General features: G+C 51.7%; 2 protein-coding genes across 2 annotated transcripts; one reads left to right on the top strand and one right to left on the bottom strand.

Moving 5' to 3' along the window:
- Positions 1–332: 332 nt before the first annotated feature.
- CLSTN3 (calsyntenin 3) lies at positions 333–15,875 on the bottom strand. Its single transcript, XM_050892807.1, is given in 20 exon segments — positions 333–1,017; positions 1,096–1,313; positions 2,827–2,962; positions 3,094–3,239; positions 3,844–4,014; positions 5,124–5,350; positions 5,823–5,971; positions 6,154–6,311; positions 7,090–7,146; positions 8,246–8,408; positions 8,488–8,600; positions 8,890–9,159; positions 9,630–9,815; positions 10,477–10,626; positions 10,937–11,145; positions 11,632–11,827; positions 12,789–12,911; positions 15,606–15,748; positions 15,750–15,783; positions 15,821–15,875. Coding segments are annotated over 20 exon segments (3,075 nt in total). The 3' UTR covers positions 333–846.
- A 730-nt stretch (positions 15,876–16,605) lies between these two features.
- Positions 16,606–18,388, top strand: RBP5 (retinol binding protein 5). The gene is made up of 4 exons (XM_050909676.1): positions 16,606–16,796; positions 17,063–17,241; positions 17,713–17,814; positions 18,211–18,388. Exons 1-4 carry the CDS (start codon positions 16,724–16,726, stop codon positions 18,262–18,264), a joined length of 408 nt encoding a protein of 135 aa, XP_050765633.1. The 5' UTR covers positions 16,606–16,723; the 3' UTR covers positions 18,265–18,388.
- Positions 18,389–21,875: the final 3,487 nt, after the last annotated feature.

Below are 21,875 nucleotides of genomic sequence, written 5' to 3'. Positions count from 1 at the left end.
TTTTTCTGTAATCAAGAATTCAGTCCACTGCATGTGTCACACTTGCCTGTGACAGGCTGGGATGCCTTCTGTTCCTCTGTGGGTTCCTAGCCCGGTGTCCTGGGGAAGGCTCCATTGTGTTTACAAAGAGTATTTTGACTCTCAAAAAGGTGGGGGCTAGGGTCAGAGGTGACGTGTTTTTCTTGTTGCAACACATAGACTAAAAAATGTAACCCTTCCCCGAGATAAGGCAGTAATTTCAGTAAATACATGCTCTGGACAATCTCCAGTCTCACATCTTACACTGACTGTTTCTTTCCCCGCTTGTAGTGAAAAACTGCAGAAGCCCTGAACATTTTATTTGAAATCCATTTATTTTAAAATCCACTTTGTTTCCTCATCCTTCTTACCTTCATTCATTTAGTTTAGGAGTATCGACAATTTTACAAAGCGACACAAGCTGCAGTGGGTTTTTTGCATGAAACGAGAATAAACCTCAAACGACAACATTGAAAAAATATACAATATATATATATATAATATCTGGGGAGGGGTTGTGAGAGACCCCACTCTGAGCCCTATGGCTGGTTCCGTCCAAATTTTTGTTCTTTCTAAGCCCCTCCTTCCTCATCATAGTTTGAACTGTGCCACTGTCATGTGCAAGTGCCCTAACACATGTTTCTAGAGAGCCAGATGGGGGGTCAATAACGTGGGGAATGTCCACAATGAGAATGGCAGAAGATGAAGGAACATGGGAGGCAGAAATGACAAAAGAGGGAGGAGCACGTGTGTACACGGTGGGGGAAGGAAGAAGTTAAAAGTGAGACACCTCCTCCTTCCAGCCATTGGACTGGTGTTTTAAAGCTCCTAGTAGCGGTGAGAGCTGTCGCTTTTGCCGATGATGTGCCGGTCGTCCACGTCATTGCTGTCTGGGGAGTCGGGTGTCTCCGAGTCGGTGCTCTCATCTTCGTCCTCCATGCCCTCACTGGCTCTGCCCTCGCCGCTTTCTGCTGCCCTCTCCTGGCAGCTCTGGTAGGACTGGGGAGGTGAGACATGGGGTGAGAGGAAGGATCTGGCAACCCAGCTGCCCACCCAGCCACAGTGGTTGCTCCTCACCTCCATGGGGTTGACTATGATGGTGAGGGCTGAGTCGTCCCAGAACATGTCGCTCTCTTTGCCTCCGGTGCTTGTGTGCCCCCCTTCAGCAGCCCCAGGGACCTCTTGCCCCACTCCCCGCCGGTGCAGGGAGTGGATGCGCAGGATGCCAAGGATCACCATGAGTGCCAGGAAGCCCACACACACCACAATGATGACAGTGGCAGCACTGGGGACCACTTTGGAGAAAGGAAGTGGGAAGGTGTGGTTAGAGTCTGTCATAGAAACATGCATTTCCAACCTGACCTGCAGGAACTGGGGTTCCTGGGCAGAGCTTGGGTTTTTAGTCTAGGCAGGAACATGTCCTCACTTTTCTGCTACCCTGGGCACAGGCAGTTCCTGCCTTCAGCTGCTGTATCTTTGCTTGAGGCCTGCATGGTTTCCCAGGATGACAAGGTCCAGGCATCCTCTGATGTTGGCCTGGCCTGTAGACTCTGCACATCTTTATCTACAGAAGCCACCAGAATATGTTGCACAGCAGCCATTTGTATCCCCCTCTTGGGAGGGAGAAACATGGGCTGGGGAGAGCCTCTAAGGGCACAAGGATGATTTTCAGAGGGTATGATTTCTGTGCAAGCAGTAGAGAAAGAAGGAAGCCAAAAGAAGTCTCCTTTGTACGTGGGGCAGAGGTGAGGGCTATGATGGCCGCCTAATTAGTGCCACGGTCAAAGCCTGCCTTCTCCACAGGAGAAAACTTGAACTTCATCTAAGACCTTTAGCCCAACTCCCACTCCCTTTGTTCTAGGCCTGTAGGCTGAGCCTTGACTCCCCAGATAACCCCCCTTCCCTGCAAAATCTATCCAGGCCCTCCATGGATTTTTTCTGGCTGGTTCTGTACAGCAGGGACAACTTCTTTTCTGCTGTGATCAGGCAGAGCTGGGGAAGGGAGTGGCAAAGGCTGGTTTTTGGTGCTTTCCCAGCACAGATGTAGGCTGTCCCTGTGGTGGCTCACTGCCAGCTGCAGGACTGAACCAGCTTGGGGTCAGCTGCTGCAGGAAGCTGCAGCAAAAGCTAGCACCAAAGGCGCTTTCCATGTTCCCTACAACAGGGGACTAAAACCAACGCAGGGTTCTGTGTAACAGTCCTAGAGCTTTCACAGCCTATGAGGAGGCAATTGGACTGCGGTCATGCTTGCGGCACAGGGCTGCCAGCACAAACCAACAAATCTAGTCTAGCTTTCAGGCTTTTCCCTCCTCTGTTTTGGGAGCAAGAATCCTCTTCTTGTCTGTGTGGTGCTGTCTCCTGTATTTTTCTGCCCTGCTGACCACTTCCTGGTCCCATATCTTTTTTTAGAGCAGTGGCAGTCTTGATTCTCTTGTTTCTCTCCTGCTGTTGAAGCTTCTTTCTGAAATTACATTACCCAAGCCCACATAGCACCTTTGCAAGGTGCACGAATGAAATCGTACCAGCTTACGGTTTTTCTTTTTAGACCTTCTCGGGTGTAGATTTCAGACTGCTTCTACATCAAGAAAACAACACAACAGAAGAGGAGACTGTTGCACCAAGCTCTAAAGCACAGTTTGACACAGACTGCAGTCCATTTGCTAACAACGCATGGGACAGGACAGTATAATGAGAACTCAATAACATGGGTATAGGGAGCCTGAAAGGAATCCTCTGCTATTCTACCAGGATATCAGAAAAGCAGCATCCTGACCTAAAGGAATAAACACAAAAGATAGTGTTACGTACTTGGGTTGTTATGGGTGCTTGCCAAACTGTGCCCAGATAGCTCTGGGGGTAAATGATGGCCTCGGTGCATGAACTGTTGGGAACTCAGAATATGGTTAGGATGAGCAGCTCGGTTCATGTTGTGGAGGACATTCACCTGCAGAAAAACCAGAGTGAGAGAGACTCAGCCCTGTGTTCATAGTACATTCTACATTGTGTGCATTCCCATCCACCATGTCCTCTCCATGCATGCACAAGCACCTGTACGTGCATGTATTGATCTTGTACCTCAACAGTAAACTCATTGCTGGAGTAGCGTCCATTCATCTCAGTGCAGGACAGGTGAAACTTCCTTTCATAAAGAGCAGCACCATGGTTGATGTGGTATGAGACCTGGCGTAGTATTTCCTCATAAACTGCAATGCTCTCCACACCTGAGACAAGAAAAGACAATTGGTGTGGGGTGAGGAAGGTCCTGCTTCAAAGTCATCTGGCATCATAACCCTGTAGCAACTAGGAGCTATAGAGGAATCCAAGGCAATGCTGGGTTCATTAATTTTAGGAAGGGAGCAGAGATGGAGCTGGCTGCAAAGGACCTGATGAAATCCCTGCTTGCATTGCTAAAACAAGCGGAAGGCAAGGAAGGATCAAGAGCAACAGCTCTGTTAAGTTCTGGAGAGTACAATAGTGTTGCCCAGTCCACAGCCTGTGGAACGTGGTGTCCTGCAGTCATGTCACGCAAAATGCTGCTGGCACCTGAGAACACCAAACGCCAAGGAGTAAGTCAGGAGGAGCGATACAAGCCTGGGTGAGAGCTCAGACACCATGCCCTAGTACTGCGTGCTGGAGGAGGAGCCACCTCCCCAAGGAAATGGCCTGGGACTTCCAAAACCAGGAGTTCAACAAATGGTTACATCTCGGAGTCGCACAAAGTACAGCAACACATCTCTAACATTGGGTTAAGTGCTTCTCCCAGCAATGCCTGACAGGCAGTGAGAGAGGCGTAATTAGACGGCTGCAGCCAAGGAGAGGACATACCTGTGATGGTCAGGTAGGCAGAGGTGTTAACAAGCTCCAGGCCCCGCTGCTGCAGCAGTGCCCCATCCAGGAGCATGTACTCCCTCTCTGGGTCCAAGTCATCTCCTACCAATGAGATCTCGCAGCCATCCAGGTTATGCACAATCTCATCTGACATTCGTGTGTCTGTCACTGAGATGCAAATGGGAAGAAGACAGGGCCAGAAAGCCAGACAGCCATCAGTGAAGGCAGGAGTTACTCAGAGTGGTACCCACTTACTTAAAAGTGCTCACATCATACGTAATGACTTCTCTTTCTGTGGCTAGCACTGACCTTGAGTAAAATCACTGTCAGTCTAATTACTTGTTGGAGGAGTCCCCCTGGTTCTAATGACATTATTTATGCACATAATAAAGTCACTTTATTTTGGAACAACATACTATTATCGGACTGGTTCATGATAACACTTCTTGGCTGTAAGGACTCTGTTGACAATGACAATGTGCAAATTAGGAACAACTCTATCACACATTCCCAGACCCTGAGTGCTTTTGAAAGCTTTCCCCTGTCTCACGACTGCTGGTTACCATCGTTGAGATCTTATCTTCTTTAAAATGGCAACCACATCCAATGACTAACTGCTTTCAGCAGGGCTAAGACCAACCTGCTCTATGTCAAGAAACTTCCATCATTGTATGAAGAAAGGCAAAGCTGCTAAACAGAAAACTATGAGCAAAAAATCCCATTACCAGAAGAGATATGAAAGAAGTGAAAGGACATGTAGAGCATAGAGTGCAGAGATATAATCCAAGGATGATGGAGAGAAATTGAGGGACAAGATATTATAGGGTGTGAGGAAACTGACTGGGGAATTCACAGGAATAAGTGATGCAGGAATAGATGGGAGGGGGCGAGAAATAAGGAAAGCAGGAGAGAAGGAAGCAGGAGGAGACTGAGTAAATGCAGGAGTGGAGAGGGTAACAGGCAGGACATCCATCCAGTGCTGGATTCCATAAAGGGAAATGTAGGTAAAATGTAAAAGGGATTAGGAATGAGCAGCCTGGGAAAGAAGGAGGAGAGAGTGAGGCAAAGGAACTGGGTGGATAGAAAAAGTACGGGGAGGAGCAGAAAGGGATAAGAACTGATTAGCCTACATATTGACAGACAATGTGCCTTGCTTCTATATTTGTAAACTCTCTCCTATTTTGGGTGTAATGAGGGGCTCTGCTTCCTCTGCAGGATAGCAACTCTTGTAGGTGTTTCCAGTTTGTCTCTTACAGCTCACCCTGTACTCCACTCACCGGTACCATGCCAATTCTCATCCTTCTTGGCCTCCACCTGGTGAGAAATAGAGCAGGTGATCTGGAGGTTGGGGAACAGGGGGACCCCATCAGGAGCCTCAAAGTCTGCTGCAGGATGAGCAAAGTGGGCATTGCCGCTCAACAGGATCTGGGGGGCATCAGGCTGTAGCACCACAACATAACCTTCCACATCAGGAATGGAGACACAGGACTCTTCACTGAAACACCTGAAGGAGAGCAGTAGAAAGCATCAGTTGGCCCAAGCTTCCACCAGCAACATTGTAAAAGAACACCTCCTGCCCATTACTGCCAGTGAAGGGAATATCCTTTTTCTGGTAGTCTTCCTAAAGCTTCCCTATAGCCTCCTGTGCAAGACAGAGAGGTGTGGTAGGAATGACACCACTGAGTTTCAGATGACTTGGTTAGATCCACACACCACAGAGAAAATTAAAACCAGCCCACATGCCTAGAACACCATGAGTGAAGGCAGAAGTTCTGCTACCTGCATAGACCCCAGGACCCAGTATTGCAGTATCCATTTGGATACTGGATACGTTAATATTTATTTTCAGGAAGACTTTTACCCGTTTCAAGACCATCCATTAGAATTAAAATACAAGGTGAGGGAGTTTAATTTTAGCCAGAAGAGAGGTAACCCTCTTGCTGAACTTAGCTGGAGGTGCCGCTTTGTCCACTCACTTGACAGTAGTGGTGAGTCTGAGTGGCCGGACTCCAGGAGTAGCAAAGCGCAGTGAATTCATGTAAGCCACGTGCTGGATTGCATGGTTGAAGGTTTCCACATCGTCACCCTCCAAGGTGAGCAGGGACTGAGAGGGGTTCACATGAACCTACAGGTGGAAGAGAAGAAAATACTCAGGGTTCCTTGGCAAATGCCAAGAGTCCAGGCTGAGAGAGACACAAAGGAGAAAGGTGGGGAGTTGTCTGAGGTGGGAGAGCAGGCAAAGTCCCGGGAAGCAAGGATGGGGAGGAGAGTGGAGGAGACCCATGCAAGCTGGGCAGATGGGCATACCTTCATCCCTTTGCCCAGACTGTCGAAGTCACTGTAATCAAGCCCCTCACGGCAGGCATATAGGCATTCAATAACCTCCCGGCTCTCCAAGCTACCAGGGCGCACAGTGAAGCCAGCCAAGTAACCATGGAAGTAGTGGTGTATCAACAGAGGATCTCCTGAGGGAAACATGGGAGGTGGAGGGTGTGAGAGACATGGCGAGGAAGAAAGCAAAAACAACAAAAGCAACGGTGTGAGGGACATACAGATGTTAAGGGAGGTAGAGAGAGACAGAGGGGTGCATGGGGCATGGAAAAGCCAAGACAACAAAAGCAACAGTGTGAGGGACATACAGATGTTAAGGGAGGTAGACAGAGGGGTGCACAGGACATGGAAAAGCAAAGACAACAAGAAGACGGGGGATGCTGAAGTGAGATGACGACAATTTTTTTTAATTCTAGATGGGGGAAAGCGAGAAAAAGAGACCAACAGAAAGACTAGGGCAGTGAACGGTGGGTAGCATAGAGAAGTTTCTGCCAGACTGCTGAATGCCAGATGGAAACAATTTCTTGTTCCCTTCTCATTCTGCTTCCTGTGAGGGCTTTTAAAAGAAACTATACGTTCCATAGATAGTTAGGGATGAGGTGACATCTCCTGATGTCTCTAATGGCTATTGTGTTCTTCAGAGACCAACTGTAATGATCAGGCACGAGGAGTCTTTCTCCACACGAAAAGCATACTCCATCTCTCAAAGCAGGCTGTAGTCCTCCTATCAGCCTTTTCATGCTCCACAGATATCAAGGTATCAAGGGCCAATCTCCCAAATAAGGGTTTTCCTCCCAAGATGGTGGGAGGTGGCAGGACAGGACCGGGGGAGCTGTATGAGGAAGGCACCATGCAAGAAGTGATAGTCATGCACAGTGAAGAGGGGAAGAGAACCATCTTTCTTTTCCCTACCTTGTACAGTATCAGTGGAGTTCTCATTTCCTTTGATTTTCTCTTTGTTTTTCTCCTCTGCAAAAGGAGAACATTCAGACAAGCAATAAGGCATTGGAAGAGGGTAGTTACAGGGTCAGGCAAGTATCTATACAAGTGCCTGTATTGGCCAGACCAAAAGAATAGCTCTGGAGTCATGTGCCGAGCAGTGCACCCTTCAACCCTAGAGACAGCACATCACAGACGAAAGAGGGCAGTGTCCCTCTCATGAAGGGGATGGTGAGACTGTAGGATGAGTAACTGATACAAGGGAGAAAGTATAGGGCTTTTTTTCTCCTTTCCCAATGATATCTATTTTGGGAATTAGTTGATTCCAATTTATGGAACACGGTCCTAGCCATGTTCGCAACAAGCCGTGTTCTCAACATCCCTTTGAAACTAAGATGGTTCCAGGAGAGTGTCCCAAGCTGATTAATATTTGTTAGTTGCAAAAGGCCAATCGAGAGCACAGAGCTGCGGGAAGATCCCTGACCTGGGAGCAGTACTACAGTAAAGACTTGATCTTGCTAGAAATTTCTGCTGGAGTGAAGGCAAGCAGCAGGCAAATTCCTTTAGTTCTGTCCTGCTTCAGTCTTGCAGAACTGAAAGACCTGGGAAATGTAGCCTTACATCTCCACAGAACGGGTTTTAATCTGGTAGTGGCTTAACTATGTTCCTAACCTGATCTTTGTCCTCCAACCCAATTCCTCTACAGAATGATTTGGGACTTCTTCATATAGACCCTCAAGACACAGAAATCCCCATCAATACAACCAGCAGCACAAATAGTACTGCTTGCTCTCTGGTGAAAAGCTTTGATAGAAACACCAACGCCTGAATGAGGTACAGAGTTTCGACTCTCCTCTGCCTGAAGGCTGGTTATCCATCACATATTCTACTGCTGTTGTCCATGAAGCTGCCAATGACACTTGTCCTGAGCTATTACTACCGTGGCCTGCTGGCTTGGTCCGTAAGGAAGGAAGGAGCCACACTGGCTTTGGTGCCAAGGAGGTAAGATGGCTGCAATGTGGTTTGCATCATTTAGTATTGGGTGGTGTTTCTTTCACCTCTTCTGGCTCTGCCTCCACTCCCTTGTTTCCCGTATGGGAAAAGCATGGTTCAGGGAGTGGGCACTCACCGGTCCAGCAGGCTCCAATCATGAGCGAGGGCTCCTGCCGTGGAGGGTGAATGAGGCCATTGTCGTGGATGAGGGCAGGGTCATAAGAGACGCCATCCACATAGAGTGTGACAGTGGGGAACTCCAGGTTGAGGGCATAATGGTGCCATTCATCATCACAGACCTACAGCAGACAGCAGAGGAAGGGATCAGCAAAGGGCAGAAGGAGAAGGGACACGGGGAAGAGGCAAAAGCTTCCTCACCTGCTCAAGCTTCCAGAGGAATTTCACAGGCCTTGCACTTTCCAGCAATGGCCAGTAGAGGAAAGCAATCCGGCAGCCATGCACAGCCAGAGAGTAATGCGAGTAGCCATCCTCTGCCAGGGACAAGCACAAGGAGTTACGTATCACACCTCAGAGCAGTCTTACTAGCCAGAGCCCAGAAGCACACGCTGGCCTGCAGGACTGGCACTCAGCACTGCGTGCTCACAGCAGGCTTGACTGCTCCCAGAAAAAGTGACACTTGAAGAAGCTGTGTTCCTAAAGAGGGACCCCTGCCCAGGTCCCGCTCTGGAACACAAGAGATTTCCCCCTGCAGGGACAATCCCTTCTAACAAGTTAGAGGCAGTGGGCAGAAGTGTCACCACCCCGGGAAAAGTGTCTCACCACTCTGCACTGTACTGCAGATCACCGTCTCCTCTTCCCGCCTGCCTTTGCCCGGCACCACGGCATGCTTCATCCATACGGACAGGGTGAAGTGGTCACTCAGCCCCTCATGGGCATTCGGCCCATTCACCACAGGCACCTGGGCAGCCTGGCTGCCATTGAACCAGTAGATGAGGCTGCTGTCCTGGCTGTAGTGCACCGAGAGCCGCGCGGTCCAGTTCGCCATGGGGCTAGGCACTGGCAGCAGGTCAATCTCTCCTGAGGCAGCACCTACCAAGAAGGGAAGGAGTCAGGAATGTCAGCACAGGTGAATAAGGAGCCTGAGAACTGGGGAACACACAAAGAGGGTGCTAGAGGGCTCATTGTAATGTCCCAGAGCACAGGGAGAGGAGGAGTTGCCTATAGGCAACTCCAGATAGGAGAAGGATGGTGACTTTTCCATCTGTGCTGAGGAAAGTCCCACAGACTCTGCGTACTGGGGCAATGCACAGAAACCTCTGGCTTCCCAGCAAGGAAAGCATGGGGAGCCCCTTGTAAATATGGGCAGGGCGCCCACTGCCCCTCAATGCAGCACGCGAGCTAGGTGTCCTCCCAGCCCCACTGAACACAGCAGATGCGAGGAATGTGTCCCCCAGCATCTCTGCTGTGCGAGGCACAGCGCTACCACTGGGAACCCCTCCAGGGGAAGGGGCAGGGTGCCGTGCCACAGCTGCCCTCAGCCCAGGAAAGAATCAATTCACCACAGAGTTTGCGTAGTGACTTCTCAGAGTAGTTATCCCGGTCACAGCCCTTGGCCACATGGTTTGTCTGCAGCTCCACCGTGGCCTGGATGTTCCACAGGGGTTCATCGCAGGTCTCCAGGTGAATGCTGGGGAAGAGCGCGAGGCTGCCTGCACCCGGGGTGTACTCGATCCTCTTGTTCCAGCCTAATGAAGAAGAGTGAAAGAGAGGGGTTAGGTCTTGCCAAGGACCCAAGGCCAGAACATTTGGCACACACACAAGTGGCATCCATGGACTAGCCCAGAAACAGAGATTTTTGGCCCTTTCCATGTTGAAAAGACAACTTTATGCAGCTGGCATCAGTGCAAGGGAAGATTTCCTAGAAGCACAGAGTCCAAATTCTCATCTTCTACAGCTAGTACCAGTGTAGCATCACTCCTTGGATTGTCAACCTCTCTTATCAGGCAGAGCAGATATTTAGCTGTGTTGATTTCCCCTTAATTCTATTGACTAAGGTGAACCTGTAGGCGTACAACACCTCTGGAAAAGCCAAAAATCCTCAAGATGAGCAGCCCCAAAACCAATCTACATTGAATACAGACTATGAGCCTTATTAAATACATAGTAGTTCACAGTAATCCAAGGAATGATTTTCCAATGTTAGAATTGCCTTTCAGTGGCTTTGCAACAGACTTAGATGTCTGCTGCATCCCCTTAGGTGGGACTGGTGGGTTGGTGCCAGAACTGAACCATATATATGGGCATACAAATTTATATGTGTATATACAAACATTTGCAATGAGCAAGACTGAGTAGTAGTTCAGCAAAAGCAAAGGGAAGACATAACTGTGTTTGGAGGTTTCATACCCTGCCAGCTGGGCTTGCAGGTGGGTTTCACCTGGATTTCCACTTCAGCATCATCAGAAGCCCGCTTCTTTCCACAGTCATAGGCTGTCACTGTGAATTTGTAGAGGCGATCTCCACTGTACTGCAGCTTCTCCGTGTTCTCGATGTTCCCTGTTTAGCAAAACAAAGAGATCAAGGGAGAGGAAAGACAGTCTCCTCAAAGATGTTCCTTCTAGAAATCACTCTTATTTTTGATCAACTACAAAAACAACCAAAAAGGGGCTGAGTCCCCACCTTAGTGCCACTCTGTAATAACCTATAGCATCCCACAAAATGGCTGCTGCGTCTCTGCACCAGGAGAGATAGATCAGCAGTGCTAGAAAATTCATATAGCACAGCTCTGCCAGCAAATGGGACTGGCAGAGAGGGAGCAAAGCAGGAAAGGGGGAGTGACGTGCTCACGGTAGGTGTGGATTCGTACCGTCATTGTCAATCAGAAAGGGAATATTGGGGGTCAGTATCTCATAGTAGCAGATCTGGCTGTACTGTGGCGAGCAGTCTCCATCAATGGCCTCCACACGCAAGATGCGGTCATACAGCTTTCCTTCAGTCACTGCCACACGATACAACTTTTCCACAAAGACAGGAGCAAACTCATTCACATCGTTTACTCGAACGTGCACTGTGGCCCTGATGCAGAGAGACATCAATAAGAACTGATCAGCTGATTAGAAGCCGTACACTACCTAAATTTCAATGTAAGTCACTCCCCTAAAGTGCACCAGTCCGATTTCCAGCTGTCAGAAGCAAGGACAAGGAAAGAGACCCTGGTTTCAACGCAGCAATGTTGGCACACAGGAGCTTGGACAATGGTTTCCCACTCCAGAGAAAAAGCAAAAGGAATGATAATGTAATCTGAACCTCCTGCCTATTATGCAGCAACATAAACCACCACCCTTAGACACAACTGTCAAGCAGCCCTCATTTCTAGTGTATTCACTCATGTGACTCAGTCAGTGAACATTTCTCTTTGAGTCTTATTAACGTGTTGAGTTATAGTATCAAGGCTAGAGAAAAACACTTCTGGCTAAAGGAAGCATTCCCACAGCAATTTTCATTTGTGTTTCTGTGACAGATCACATTTTGTAACATGCAGCAATGACTGCATGGACTTACTTGTGTGATTTCTTGGAATTTGCTCCATCGGGTCCCTCTCCACAGTCATAAGCCTGGATGGTGAATGTGTGCTCCTTATGTGCTTCACAATCCACTGGTTCCTTGGCCCGGATCAGCCCCTCACCTGTAGCTTTGTCCAGGATCACAGCTTCAAAAGGTACCCCTGCCCCATGGATCCTGAAGCCACAGATTTCACCTGGTACCCACAAAGGCAGAGAGGAAGGGGAGAAAAGACTGAGGAGAGCGCATTATGCCCCCTTGCTTCCCTCTCCCATATTTTCTTCCTTTCTAACTTACACTGTCCTTTCTCCCTTATTATCACCTCTCATTTCGAGCAATTTTTGGTTCCCTAGGAGTTCCTCCTGCCATCTCTTACAGCCATTAATGGTGTAGATTGCCCTCTACTGGAGACTACTCCCACGGCAAGGAGTCTTGACCAGCATCAGGAAAGACTAGAGGTTACAAGGCTCAAGCTAATTTATTAATGCTACACAGCCACAGTACTGAGGGAGCACCTTATTTCTCCTCTGCATCCCTCAGGGAGGCAAAACAGGGCATATATTGCAGATAGACAGCCAAAGCATGAAGATCCGTGATGTCTCATCCACCCACACACGCAGGATGTGCACAGTACCGCAGGGAACTGCAGATAGGGTCACCTAAATCCTAAAGTTCGGCTCACAGGGACCACTTTTCCTCTCCCAAAGCTGACGGAGGATGTGTGAGGAAGCTCCACACATGGCCTAAGCAAGCACCAGGAATACAACCCTTGTAAAGCCTCATCTGTAGTTTCAGGGATTTGTGCTTACTGTGAGGGGATGTAGCACTGCCAACGAAGTGTGCCCTAGCAGCTTTCTCCAGTGCTCACAGACACAGAGCTGTGCATGTGATCTTTGGAAATAGCAGAACTGCGTCAAAAAGTAGCTGGCTCCACCCTCAATTTCTCTCCCTAAGGGAAACAGCTCACAGCATCCTAAATCAAGCTGCGCCCAAATTGCCTCCAGACTTCACTGGGGACCTCCTCTGGAACAAGGTCTGAAGGTGATCGTTTCCTGGAGAGAGTAAGAATCCAGCACAGGGATGAATGTCACCCTGTCTCTGCCTCTTCATACATCTCTCCCTGCCTCCCACCCTTTCCAGAGCTGTTACCCACCTACCTGCATAGCGCAGTGGAGCATCTTTGTCCAGTGCAAATAGCGGTGGGTTGAGCAGAACTGTGTTGTCATTCTCCATGACGATGCCCTGATACTCAGCTTCAATCCAGGGTTTGTGCTTGTTTGCTGAGGTGGATTTGGGGTAAGGGATGGAGCACAGGAATGTATTAATCGCCAATGACAGATTCAGTAGGAAAAGAGCAGAATGTCATCCAGTGGCAGGTAACAACCACCCCTCCCCACCTTCTTCTCTGGAAATAAAGAAGTCTAAAATAGGCTGAGAGGAAGAAGTTACCCTTCTTTAGTTCTACTCTACATGGCTTTTGGGAGACCTCATCAGAAACAATGTGTTCCTTCTGGCCTCCTCATTACTATCTCATTAGAAATATGTGGAGAGGCATCTGGCTGCCCAGGAAAGCTGGAGCAGTTAAAAAAAATGAAATCAAGAGGCAGAAGTAGTCTGATTCTGGAGACAGATTCCAAATGCTAAATCCTTTAGCTCACTGAAGCCATAATTAAAGGATCCAGGATACATCTTCCATTGGGGTGTCCCCAGGGGACAAGTCTTGCATGCAGCCATTATCACTTATGCCTCGCATCCTCTGGACTAAGGCCCAGGATCTACACACACGTACCCGGGTACACTTTCAGACAGTCATCCTACATGTATAATAACCTACTCTGAGAGTCCCTTGCTCCTTCCTTCCCCACTTCATGGCGAGCACCATATTCCCTTGGCCCCTCCTTGCTAATCTCGTTGGCTGGAGCCCAGCCAGGCTTGGCATGGAGGCAGCAGCCAGCAGGAGACTCTGAAAAATGTCACAGGCCCAGAAATAGCAAATTAATCTTTATCACACAGGCTCCAGGGCAGGGAGAGGGAGAAATAAAGGGGTGGAGGGGAAGGAAGGGGAGGGGAGAGAGAAGAAAAATCATTACAAATTAAAAACCCCTCCCCCATGCCCACTCCCTGCCAAATGGGCCTCAGAGATTATATTACATGGCCTAGTTACAACCCCCATTCCCAGATAATCCCCCACTCTCCCACCCCTCGGAGACCAAGATTATTACAACCAAGCAATACTTTGAGCACAGCATGGCTCAGAGCTGGTGGGGAGTAGGATACAGAGCCTTTCCCCTCAAGGGCACTGCTTCCAATATGTGAATTCATCCTCTGCAGCACAGTATCCTCTGAAACCATACCAGCATGGCATGATGTGTTGACTCAAAAGGGACAGTATCCCTTACAACCAAGCGCTTTTGCAAATCGGGGCCAGGGGATGCTGCTGGAGCCGGGTGGTGGGCCAGCAGACAGGGCGACAGGTCAGAGTTGGGATGCACCAGCAGGGCAGCGCGGGCAGACCCAGCCTGGCATAGCAGTGAAGAGCGTGGGTTGGCATTTCTCCCTCACCGTATTGATTAAGATTATAAAGTATTGCGTAGGAAATCCACAGAAACATCCATCCTGCTCAGTATGCAGGTGGAATCCTCCCTGTGTGCAAGTGCCCATGTTTCACCCACCCCTCTATTGCCCCCACCAGATTCCACTCTGTGATGGCTCTAGTCCATGCGCCACACCACCAAGGTGGGAATCCATAGCTACAAATGCCAAATGTGCCCTGGTGCGGAGGTAACAAGCTGGTGGTAGAGAGACAAATCCTTTGCTGCATCCACCTGCAACTTGGGAATCACCAATCTGATTTCTCGGGAAATGAGTTCCTGGAGATCAGAAAAACATTTGGGGAATATTTTTAGGATACAGACTCCTACCAGCTTCAAGAAAGCTCCTGTATATCTAAAATAATTTGCCAAAGGTGGGTAGATGTTTCAGAGCGTAAATTCACAAAGGAGAGAGAAAATCCAGAGCGTAAGGGGCCTTGCCTCGCCACTGGGCCCCTTGGCACCAGAGCAGTACAAATAATTGGCCCCTGCCAATGTCAGCATACACAGAGCTCCGCGTTGCTGCCGCCCTGGAGCCCTACCTCTGCCGAAGCACAAAAAGCACCCTAAGGTGTCACATTCCCTGATGACCCCCGAGTCCCTCGCATGTTTTCAGATTCTCCCACCCTGTCAGATTATTGACGCACTGACTCCCCTCGGATTAATTTCTCACACCTGTCTCTACAGCCACAGATCTAGAAACCTACATCTTTCTCCATCGCTTTACGTGTTCAAAGAACATCTGCATTCAGAACGTTACAGCTGTAGCGTTAGGGGTTTTTTTACATATTTAGCACATAAAATACTGTTTTATATAAGCAACCTGCAGAGTTAACACATAACTGTACAATAATTCCTATTGACAGATTGTAGATGGATGAACTAGAATTGGAAGATGGAGATTGGGGATATGTTTTGGAGACCACAGGGGTCTGTGGAGAAGCAACACATTCTCTCTCAGCACGCTAAGGAAGGGAAGGAAAGCTAAATCCACACAGCGGTAACTGAAACAAAAGCAAGACAAGTGGGTGGAAAAGGGGAAAATGCGAGGGGAATGCTAGAAGGAGAGGGAAGAACGGAGAAAAAAGCGGTGGTAGGAGACAGATGGAGAAAGCAGAGAGAGGGGATGGGATGAGGGCGCCCGAAGGGGCAAAGGAAGCCGGAGCCGCCGGGGACCGCAGAGATCCCCCGACAAAAACGTGCCAGACGAAGGCGACGGGCAGCGCGGAGCCGCACCGCCACCGCGGGGGCGGATGGATGAGCCGCGGCCAACGTGCCCCTCAGCCCCACCGTGGGGGGCTGCCGGAGGGTCCCAGCGGAGCGCCCCCCCGCCGCCGCCGCCGCCGCCGCCCGGGACCGTGCCCGCGGCACTCCGCCGCTCACCTTTGTTGGAGGCGCTGCCGGGCAGCGCGGCGCAGAGGCAGAGGAGAGGGAGGAGGACGGCGGCGCGGGGCCGAGGGTCGCCCATCGCGGCGGCGGGTCCCAGCCCGCCCGGGGCAATGGACAGCGGCGGGCGCGGCCCTGCCCTGCCCGGCCCTGCCCGGCCCGGCCCACGCCCTCGCTCCCGCGGCGGCGGCGGCGCGCAGGGACGGCGCGGCACCTCCGCCAGCCCGGCTCCGCTCCACGCCCGGCCCCGCCCCGCCACTGCAGCATGACGTCACGGGCGCGGCGGGGGCCGGTGGGGGTCGGCAGCCAATGCGAGGGGCCGCCGCGCCAGGTGCTGCAGGGGGGGCGCGGGGGCGCGGGGTGGCGTGGGGGAGCCGCTGTTTTTCTTCTCACCGCAATCCGGGCAGGGCACGGAGAGGGGCGAGGGCTGAGGGCGCCTGGCCCTGGTGGGCGGGGGGGGGGGGGGGGGCTTCAAAACCGGCGTCCGGTGCTTCGCCCCGCGAAGCATCCTCGCAGCTGCTGGGGGACGCGGGAGGAGCAGGCCGGGGGGGGGGGGGTGTGTGTGTGAAGATCGGGGGCGGTGCCGGGGCGAGGGGCTGCAGACCGCATCCGGAGCCCGCCGCCCATCCACCCCGGGCGCGGCTAGGGCGAAGCTGCTAGCCGGCCGCCGCGTCTCCTCGACGGGTTGGCCGGGCCGGGGGGGAGCGTGGGGCGAGGCACTGCTCTGAGGAAGCTCACAGCCACCGGCGTCACGGTGTGAGAAAGGGCCGGCGGGGGGTGGGGGGGGAGGCCTTGCCGCTGGTTGGCAGCCAAGAGTTTAACACAAGCAGCCCCCGAGGAGGGCGGAGGGTGAGAAGGTGACCTGCCGCTCTCGCGTCCTCCCTAGCCGAGGCGGAGATGCTGGAAGCGGGGGCAGTCCTGGCCTTTTCCGCGCCCCCCGGCGCGGGGACTCTTAGTGCAGCGGGTAGTCCGGGAGGCCGGCTGCCCCGCAGACCTCGCCGCACCGCGGGAGAGGGACCGGCCCGCCCGGCGAGCAAGCTCGGTCCCAGCTCCGTGCCTGCCCCGCTCCTTTCCCTCTCTCCTCGTCGCCGTCGGCCCTGGCCCTCTGCCCCGGGATGCCTCCCAACCTCACCGGCTATTACCGCTTCGTCTCCCAGGAGAACATGGACAATTACCTGCGCGCTTTAGGTAACTCCACCTTCCTCATCCCGCTCCTTCCTCCCCTTTTACTCCCTTCCGTCTCCAAAAATGTCAGAAGTCGGGAAGGGGAGGAAGGGATTTGGGAACCCTCTGGTCCTTCTGTCCGCGACCATCGCTTTTGCGCGGTGGTGGGAGTGGGGAGGAGGTATCATGGCTGGGGCTCCCTGGCCAAAAGAGTGGAGGAGCTCTGTGGGGGTGCTGCTAGAGGAGGCGCGCAGGTCGTCCGCAAATCTCCCCTCCCTCTCACCCTCCAGATATCAATGTGGTCCTGCGAAAACTGGTTTGCCTCCTGAAGCCCGATAAAGAGATCATCCACACAGGAGATCACATGGTCATCCGCACGATCACCTCCCTGCGGGACTATGTTATGGATTTTGACCTGGGAGTCCAGTTTGAGGAAGACCTGGGGCCCGTGGATGGACGCAAGTGCCAGGTGAGAAGCCCAAGTAGTGCAGTTTGACCGCAGACTGGGGGGCACTAGAAGTTCAGGGACTTGCTCAGCTCGTGATTCACGAACCAGATGAGAGCCCAGCCCAGAGCTGGCGTGCCCCTGCAGGTCCAGGAATAAGTGGTTCTATGAGTAAATTGCTCACAGCAAAGGGGATGAGCACCAAAAAGCCAGAAACTCAGTACTTTGGGACCCAGAGGGTACTATCCTCTGGAGCAAAGCCCTGAAAAGACAGAACATCAGCTCACTTGGCAGTACTCTGTTGCACTTGGAAGCCAGAGGGTCATTCACCTCCCACAAAGAGCATCAGTTCCAAGGAGCCACCAAAGAGACACCAGATCAGGGACTGCATTTGAAAATGTGTCTGAGAGGAACAGTCAGTTTCATCACTGGAAACTTTTATTGCCAGGACTTGCTTGTCTTGGGACCATGTCTTCCACTCTCCTTTTTTTTCAGACAACTGTCTCCTGGGAGGGGGATCAGCTGGTGTGTGAGCAGCTAGGAGAGAAGAGGAACCGAGGCTGGAGGCACTGGCTGGAGGGGGACCAGCTGCATCTGGTGAGGAGGGGTACAGTGCAGCTTGCTAAATCCCAGTCACAGTGGGTGGGGGGGGACACATGGTGCGGGTGCTGCGGGCTCTGAGCCAGCTGTGCAGCTTCCTTCCAGCTTCTCTCAGACTTCAGCCCCGGCTCCTCGGGGCAGCCACCGCTTCATACAAACATCCGCCTCCAGGGTTTAAAAGTTAATGCAGCTCAGCAAAGGCAATGGCCGTTCCCTGCCCTGCAGCCTGACCCGCTAGGGCTTTGAGAGGGTCGGGAAGGGCATGCAGCAGCATGTGGCCTGTGAGACTCCAGCCAGCACCGGGAGGGCAGGCAGGGCTGCAGTGGCAGCAGCTGGGGAGGGAGACAAGTAGGGGATCCAGCCTAAACTCCTCTTTCGCTCCCCTTTCCCCAGCGCATGACCGCTGAAGACGAGGTCTGTGTCCAGGTTTTCCAGAAAGTGAAGTGAGCTCTCCCCCGGATGGGTGCCTGGACGGGACCCTCGCTCCCGAGTTGCGAACTGCCCCGGATTGAAAAAGAAACAAGACCCGAGCGAGCCGAGCTCCCCCCCCCCCCTCGCCGTAGCAGTGTGTTTTCTTCTGCCTCGCCTCTCGCCCAGCAGCGGCCAGGGCGCCGGCGGGCCGGGATGGGACGGGCCGGGATGGGACGGGGCGGGCCGGGACCTCCCGCGGCTCACGGCAGGGCCGGGCCTGCGGGGAGCGGGAGGCGGGGAGAGGAGGCGGCCAGGGTGGGCCGGGGCAGGGAGGGCGACGGGCCGTCGGCTGCCGGGAGGCTCCTTTCAGAATAAGAGCCGGGCGGGGAGGAGCGGGGAGGGGGGCTGCCCCACGGCCGGCCCGGCCCGGCCCCCCACAGCTCCCGCGCTCCTCCTGCCGCCCCCGCCGAAGCCAAACCCCGCGCTGCCCCCCCGACTCCCCCTGGGAAGCAGGAGCCGATGCCCGAGTGGGCAAGGGTGGCTGAGGGTGCCCCTTCTTCCGCAGCCACCAACACCAGCCGATTTCTCTTGTCCCCTGGGGACCCCACATTCTTCTGAGGATCACGGGATCCTCGAGCAGGATGGGTGGAAAACAGAACCTGTCCTTCAGAGTCAAGGATTTTCATGTAAGGGTGTGAAAACCGAGGGCTGGGGCAAGGGAACTAGCCCCATGTTCACTGCGCTCCTGAGAAGGTCCTGAGGGCTCTCCTCCTGGTGTAAGAAACCAGGGCCACCGCCTCTAGCCCTCCTCCTGGCATTCCTGGCAGTGTCCCCCATGGCTGTCATAGCTCCCCTGGTTCACAGCTCCTCTCTGCAATCTCTACAAGAGACCAAGGGACAGAACCAAAGGAGGTGAGGTCCCCTGAAAAGCCAGACCAAAGACAGAGGTGTTCTTTAATGAAGACACCTGATGGGATGTGCATGAGCCCACAGGCAGTTATTTCTGAAGGACACTTGTGGTTGCCCCCCAACAAAAGACTGAAGGACAGGGTACGCAGAAATGTGTAGCTACTGATAATCACAGAGAACCAAGAGGTAGGCAGATTTTGAAAATACAGGCCCTTTTCAAGCTGAGAAAATGCAGTTTTTTCCTCCAGCAGCTCATCTAAAAAGTAGTATTTTCCAAAGAGCTTCTTTTCAGGGAACTGCAAAGATGAATGCCATGAAAAAAAGCATTACTTCAGAACATGTGATAAGCAAGGGGTTGGGCACCTGCAGCTGTACCTATAATGTCAACCTCTGGCTCTTCAAGGTTGTCTCTGAGGACATCCCAGGCTGCAGCACCCTGTCAATATTCGCGGTGCAAGAGTACCACTGGGTGGGACACAATCAAACCCAACGAGCAATCGTAGCCACGCCATCCAGCATGTCATTTATCTGCTCTGTGCAGACCTCCACAACCCATCATTCCTTCTATCGTAAGGATCCTCTACATTATCTTTGTTGTATCACGAGGTTGCAAAAGGCAGAGCTTTGACTGACAGCAGCTGAAGCTGGTTCAACTGTTGCCATCTTCGTACTCCTCCATACAGGAGCTCTTCTGAGCTGCTTCTGATCCCCAACACCAAGCTCACTTCACCATGTCCAGACTGATATCTCCCAGACTGTGGGATGAACAACTAATCAACTCATTTCAGACCCTGCACCAAAAGCTGGTACAAACTTTCATTTTCTGAGCCTACATTTTGGTTTGATGGTAGACAGCTATTGCCTTCAGGTGGTTAGCTGGACTCTTCCACTGGCATGCCAACCATCCACATAATTGTCATCTAAGCCCGTGAAGTGATACGCTGAGTGTATTGCTTCTGACTGGTTGCCAGCCATCTTGTATCCATGACAGCCTCTCGTCTTCAGGAAGCACCCGGTTGTGCCAGAACCATAGATAGGAATTATACCCACTTGATGTGGTCCACACTCATAATAGTCATAAGGGATAGTATTCCAACCTGTGCGAGGGCTTCAGTTAGTAACTACCAGCACTAATAATTCACTGTTTTTTCTTTTGTAATCATGCTATAGGTGTGATGCTGTCCTGGTTTTGGCTGGGATAGAGTTAATTTCCTTAGCTGGTATAATGTTTCGGATTTAGTAGGAGAATAACGTTGATAACACACTGATGTTTTTAGTTGTTGCTAAGTAGTGTTTATATTCAGGATTTTTCAACTTCTCTTGCCCAGCCAGCAAGAAGGCTGGAGGGGCACAAGAAGCTGGGAGGGGACACAGCCAGCACAGCTGACCCAAACAGTCCAGAGGAATATTCCATACCATATGATGTCATGCCCAGTATATAAACTGGGGGGAGTTGGCCAGGAGGGGCAGATCGCTGCTCAGGAACTAACTGGGCATCAGTCGGCGAGTGGTGAGCAATTGAATTGTCCATCACTTGTTTTGTATATTCTAATTCTTTTGTTATTGTTATTTTTTAATTACTATTATTATTATCATCATCATTATTATTATTTTCTTCCTTTCTGTCCTATTAAACTGTCTTTATCTCAACCCATGAGTTTTACTTTTTTTTCGATTCTCTCCCCCATCCCACTGGGTGGGGGGAGCGAGCCAGCGGCTGCGTGGTGCTTCGTTGCCGGCTGCGGTTAAACCATGACAGATGCCTAAGTCAGATGGTGACTTTGCGCAACAGTACTATATCACTGAGACACGAGCCTGTGGGAGGTGAGGATGCTAGTGTAAGGCAGGGGATAAGGTGTGATATTGGGAGGACACTGTCTTTGTTCTTGCCCCCTGCTGAGTGGCTAGAACTGCAGAACTACATCCCTTCTGGGGTATTACATTCGGCTTTGCTCCTTGATGTAGAAGACACAGAAACAGACTACCAAGATGCTGCTGCTGCTTGCCATCTCATACCAGGGGGAAGACCCACTCTTAGAGTCGTGAACCTTCTTTTGGTGTAGGTCACCCTCTCCGTATCAGCCAGAGCTGCAGGAGTGGCATGATTTGTCTGAAAAAGTGGTAAGCCATTGGATAGCACAGGCCTTGCTGTGTGAAGGCCAAGCCCTATGGCTAGTGGCAGAGTGTCCCCAAAAGGCTGTGATGGGTAGTCAAACTAAGGGGTTGAAGATAGAGTGTCCTGGGAAAGCAGCTCAGTGTTTATAGGTGAGCCTGGGCCTGTGGCCCTGGTGTACTGTAGGGTAGATGGTGTAGCTGTAGGAGGCCCAACAGAGGTATTTCTCCCTCCTTGCTTCAGGTGTGAGGATAAAGTATCCAACTCATCTTCTCCTTCTCAGTGGATGAGAGGGTCTGCACATCAGAGGATGATCTCATGGCTTCTGAGGCTGTAGAGCAGGTTTCTTTCCAATGACCTCTTGCAGCACACTGTATTCAAAGCAGGAGTCTCTCTCCATGAGAGGATGTTGGCATCTTTGACCGTGCTGAAGATCTACAGTTTCTTTGCTTTGCTCTGATATTGTCTGGATTTATTGTCCAGTCCTGTTGTAACCCAGCTGAGTCAAGCAGGCAGCAAAGAGGTGCTAGTTTTGGCCTTCTGTGGTCCTACATGTATTCCATGGTCCTACATGTATTCTGCCCTTAAGCAAAAAAAAGGCACAGACATCCTCCCAAGGAAAAAA

The sequence above is a fragment of the Gymnogyps californianus genome, chromosome 1 (assembly GCF_018139145.2).
Source record: "Gymnogyps californianus isolate 813 chromosome 1, ASM1813914v2, whole genome shotgun sequence".
In the NCBI taxonomy this organism is placed as follows: domain Eukaryota; kingdom Metazoa; phylum Chordata; class Aves; order Accipitriformes; family Cathartidae; genus Gymnogyps; species Gymnogyps californianus.
The sequence above is the reverse complement of the archived record's forward strand: the minus strand, read 5'-3'. Positions and strand labels throughout refer to the sequence as shown.

Excerpts from the sequence above, each read along its gene's own strand:
- RBP5 (XM_050909676.1), top strand. The coding sequence starts at position 16,724 with ATGCCTCCCAACCTCACCGGCTATTACCGCTTCGTCTCCCAGGAGAAC. Across the intron at positions 17,242-17,712 it reads TGGATGGACGCAAGTGCCAG|ACAACTGTCTCCTGGGAGGG; the intron begins GTGAGAAGCCCA and ends CTTTTTTTTCAG. Across the intron at positions 17,815-18,210 it reads AGGGGGACCAGCTGCATCTG|CGCATGACCGCTGAAGACGA; the intron begins GTGAGGAGGGGT and ends CCCTTTCCCCAG.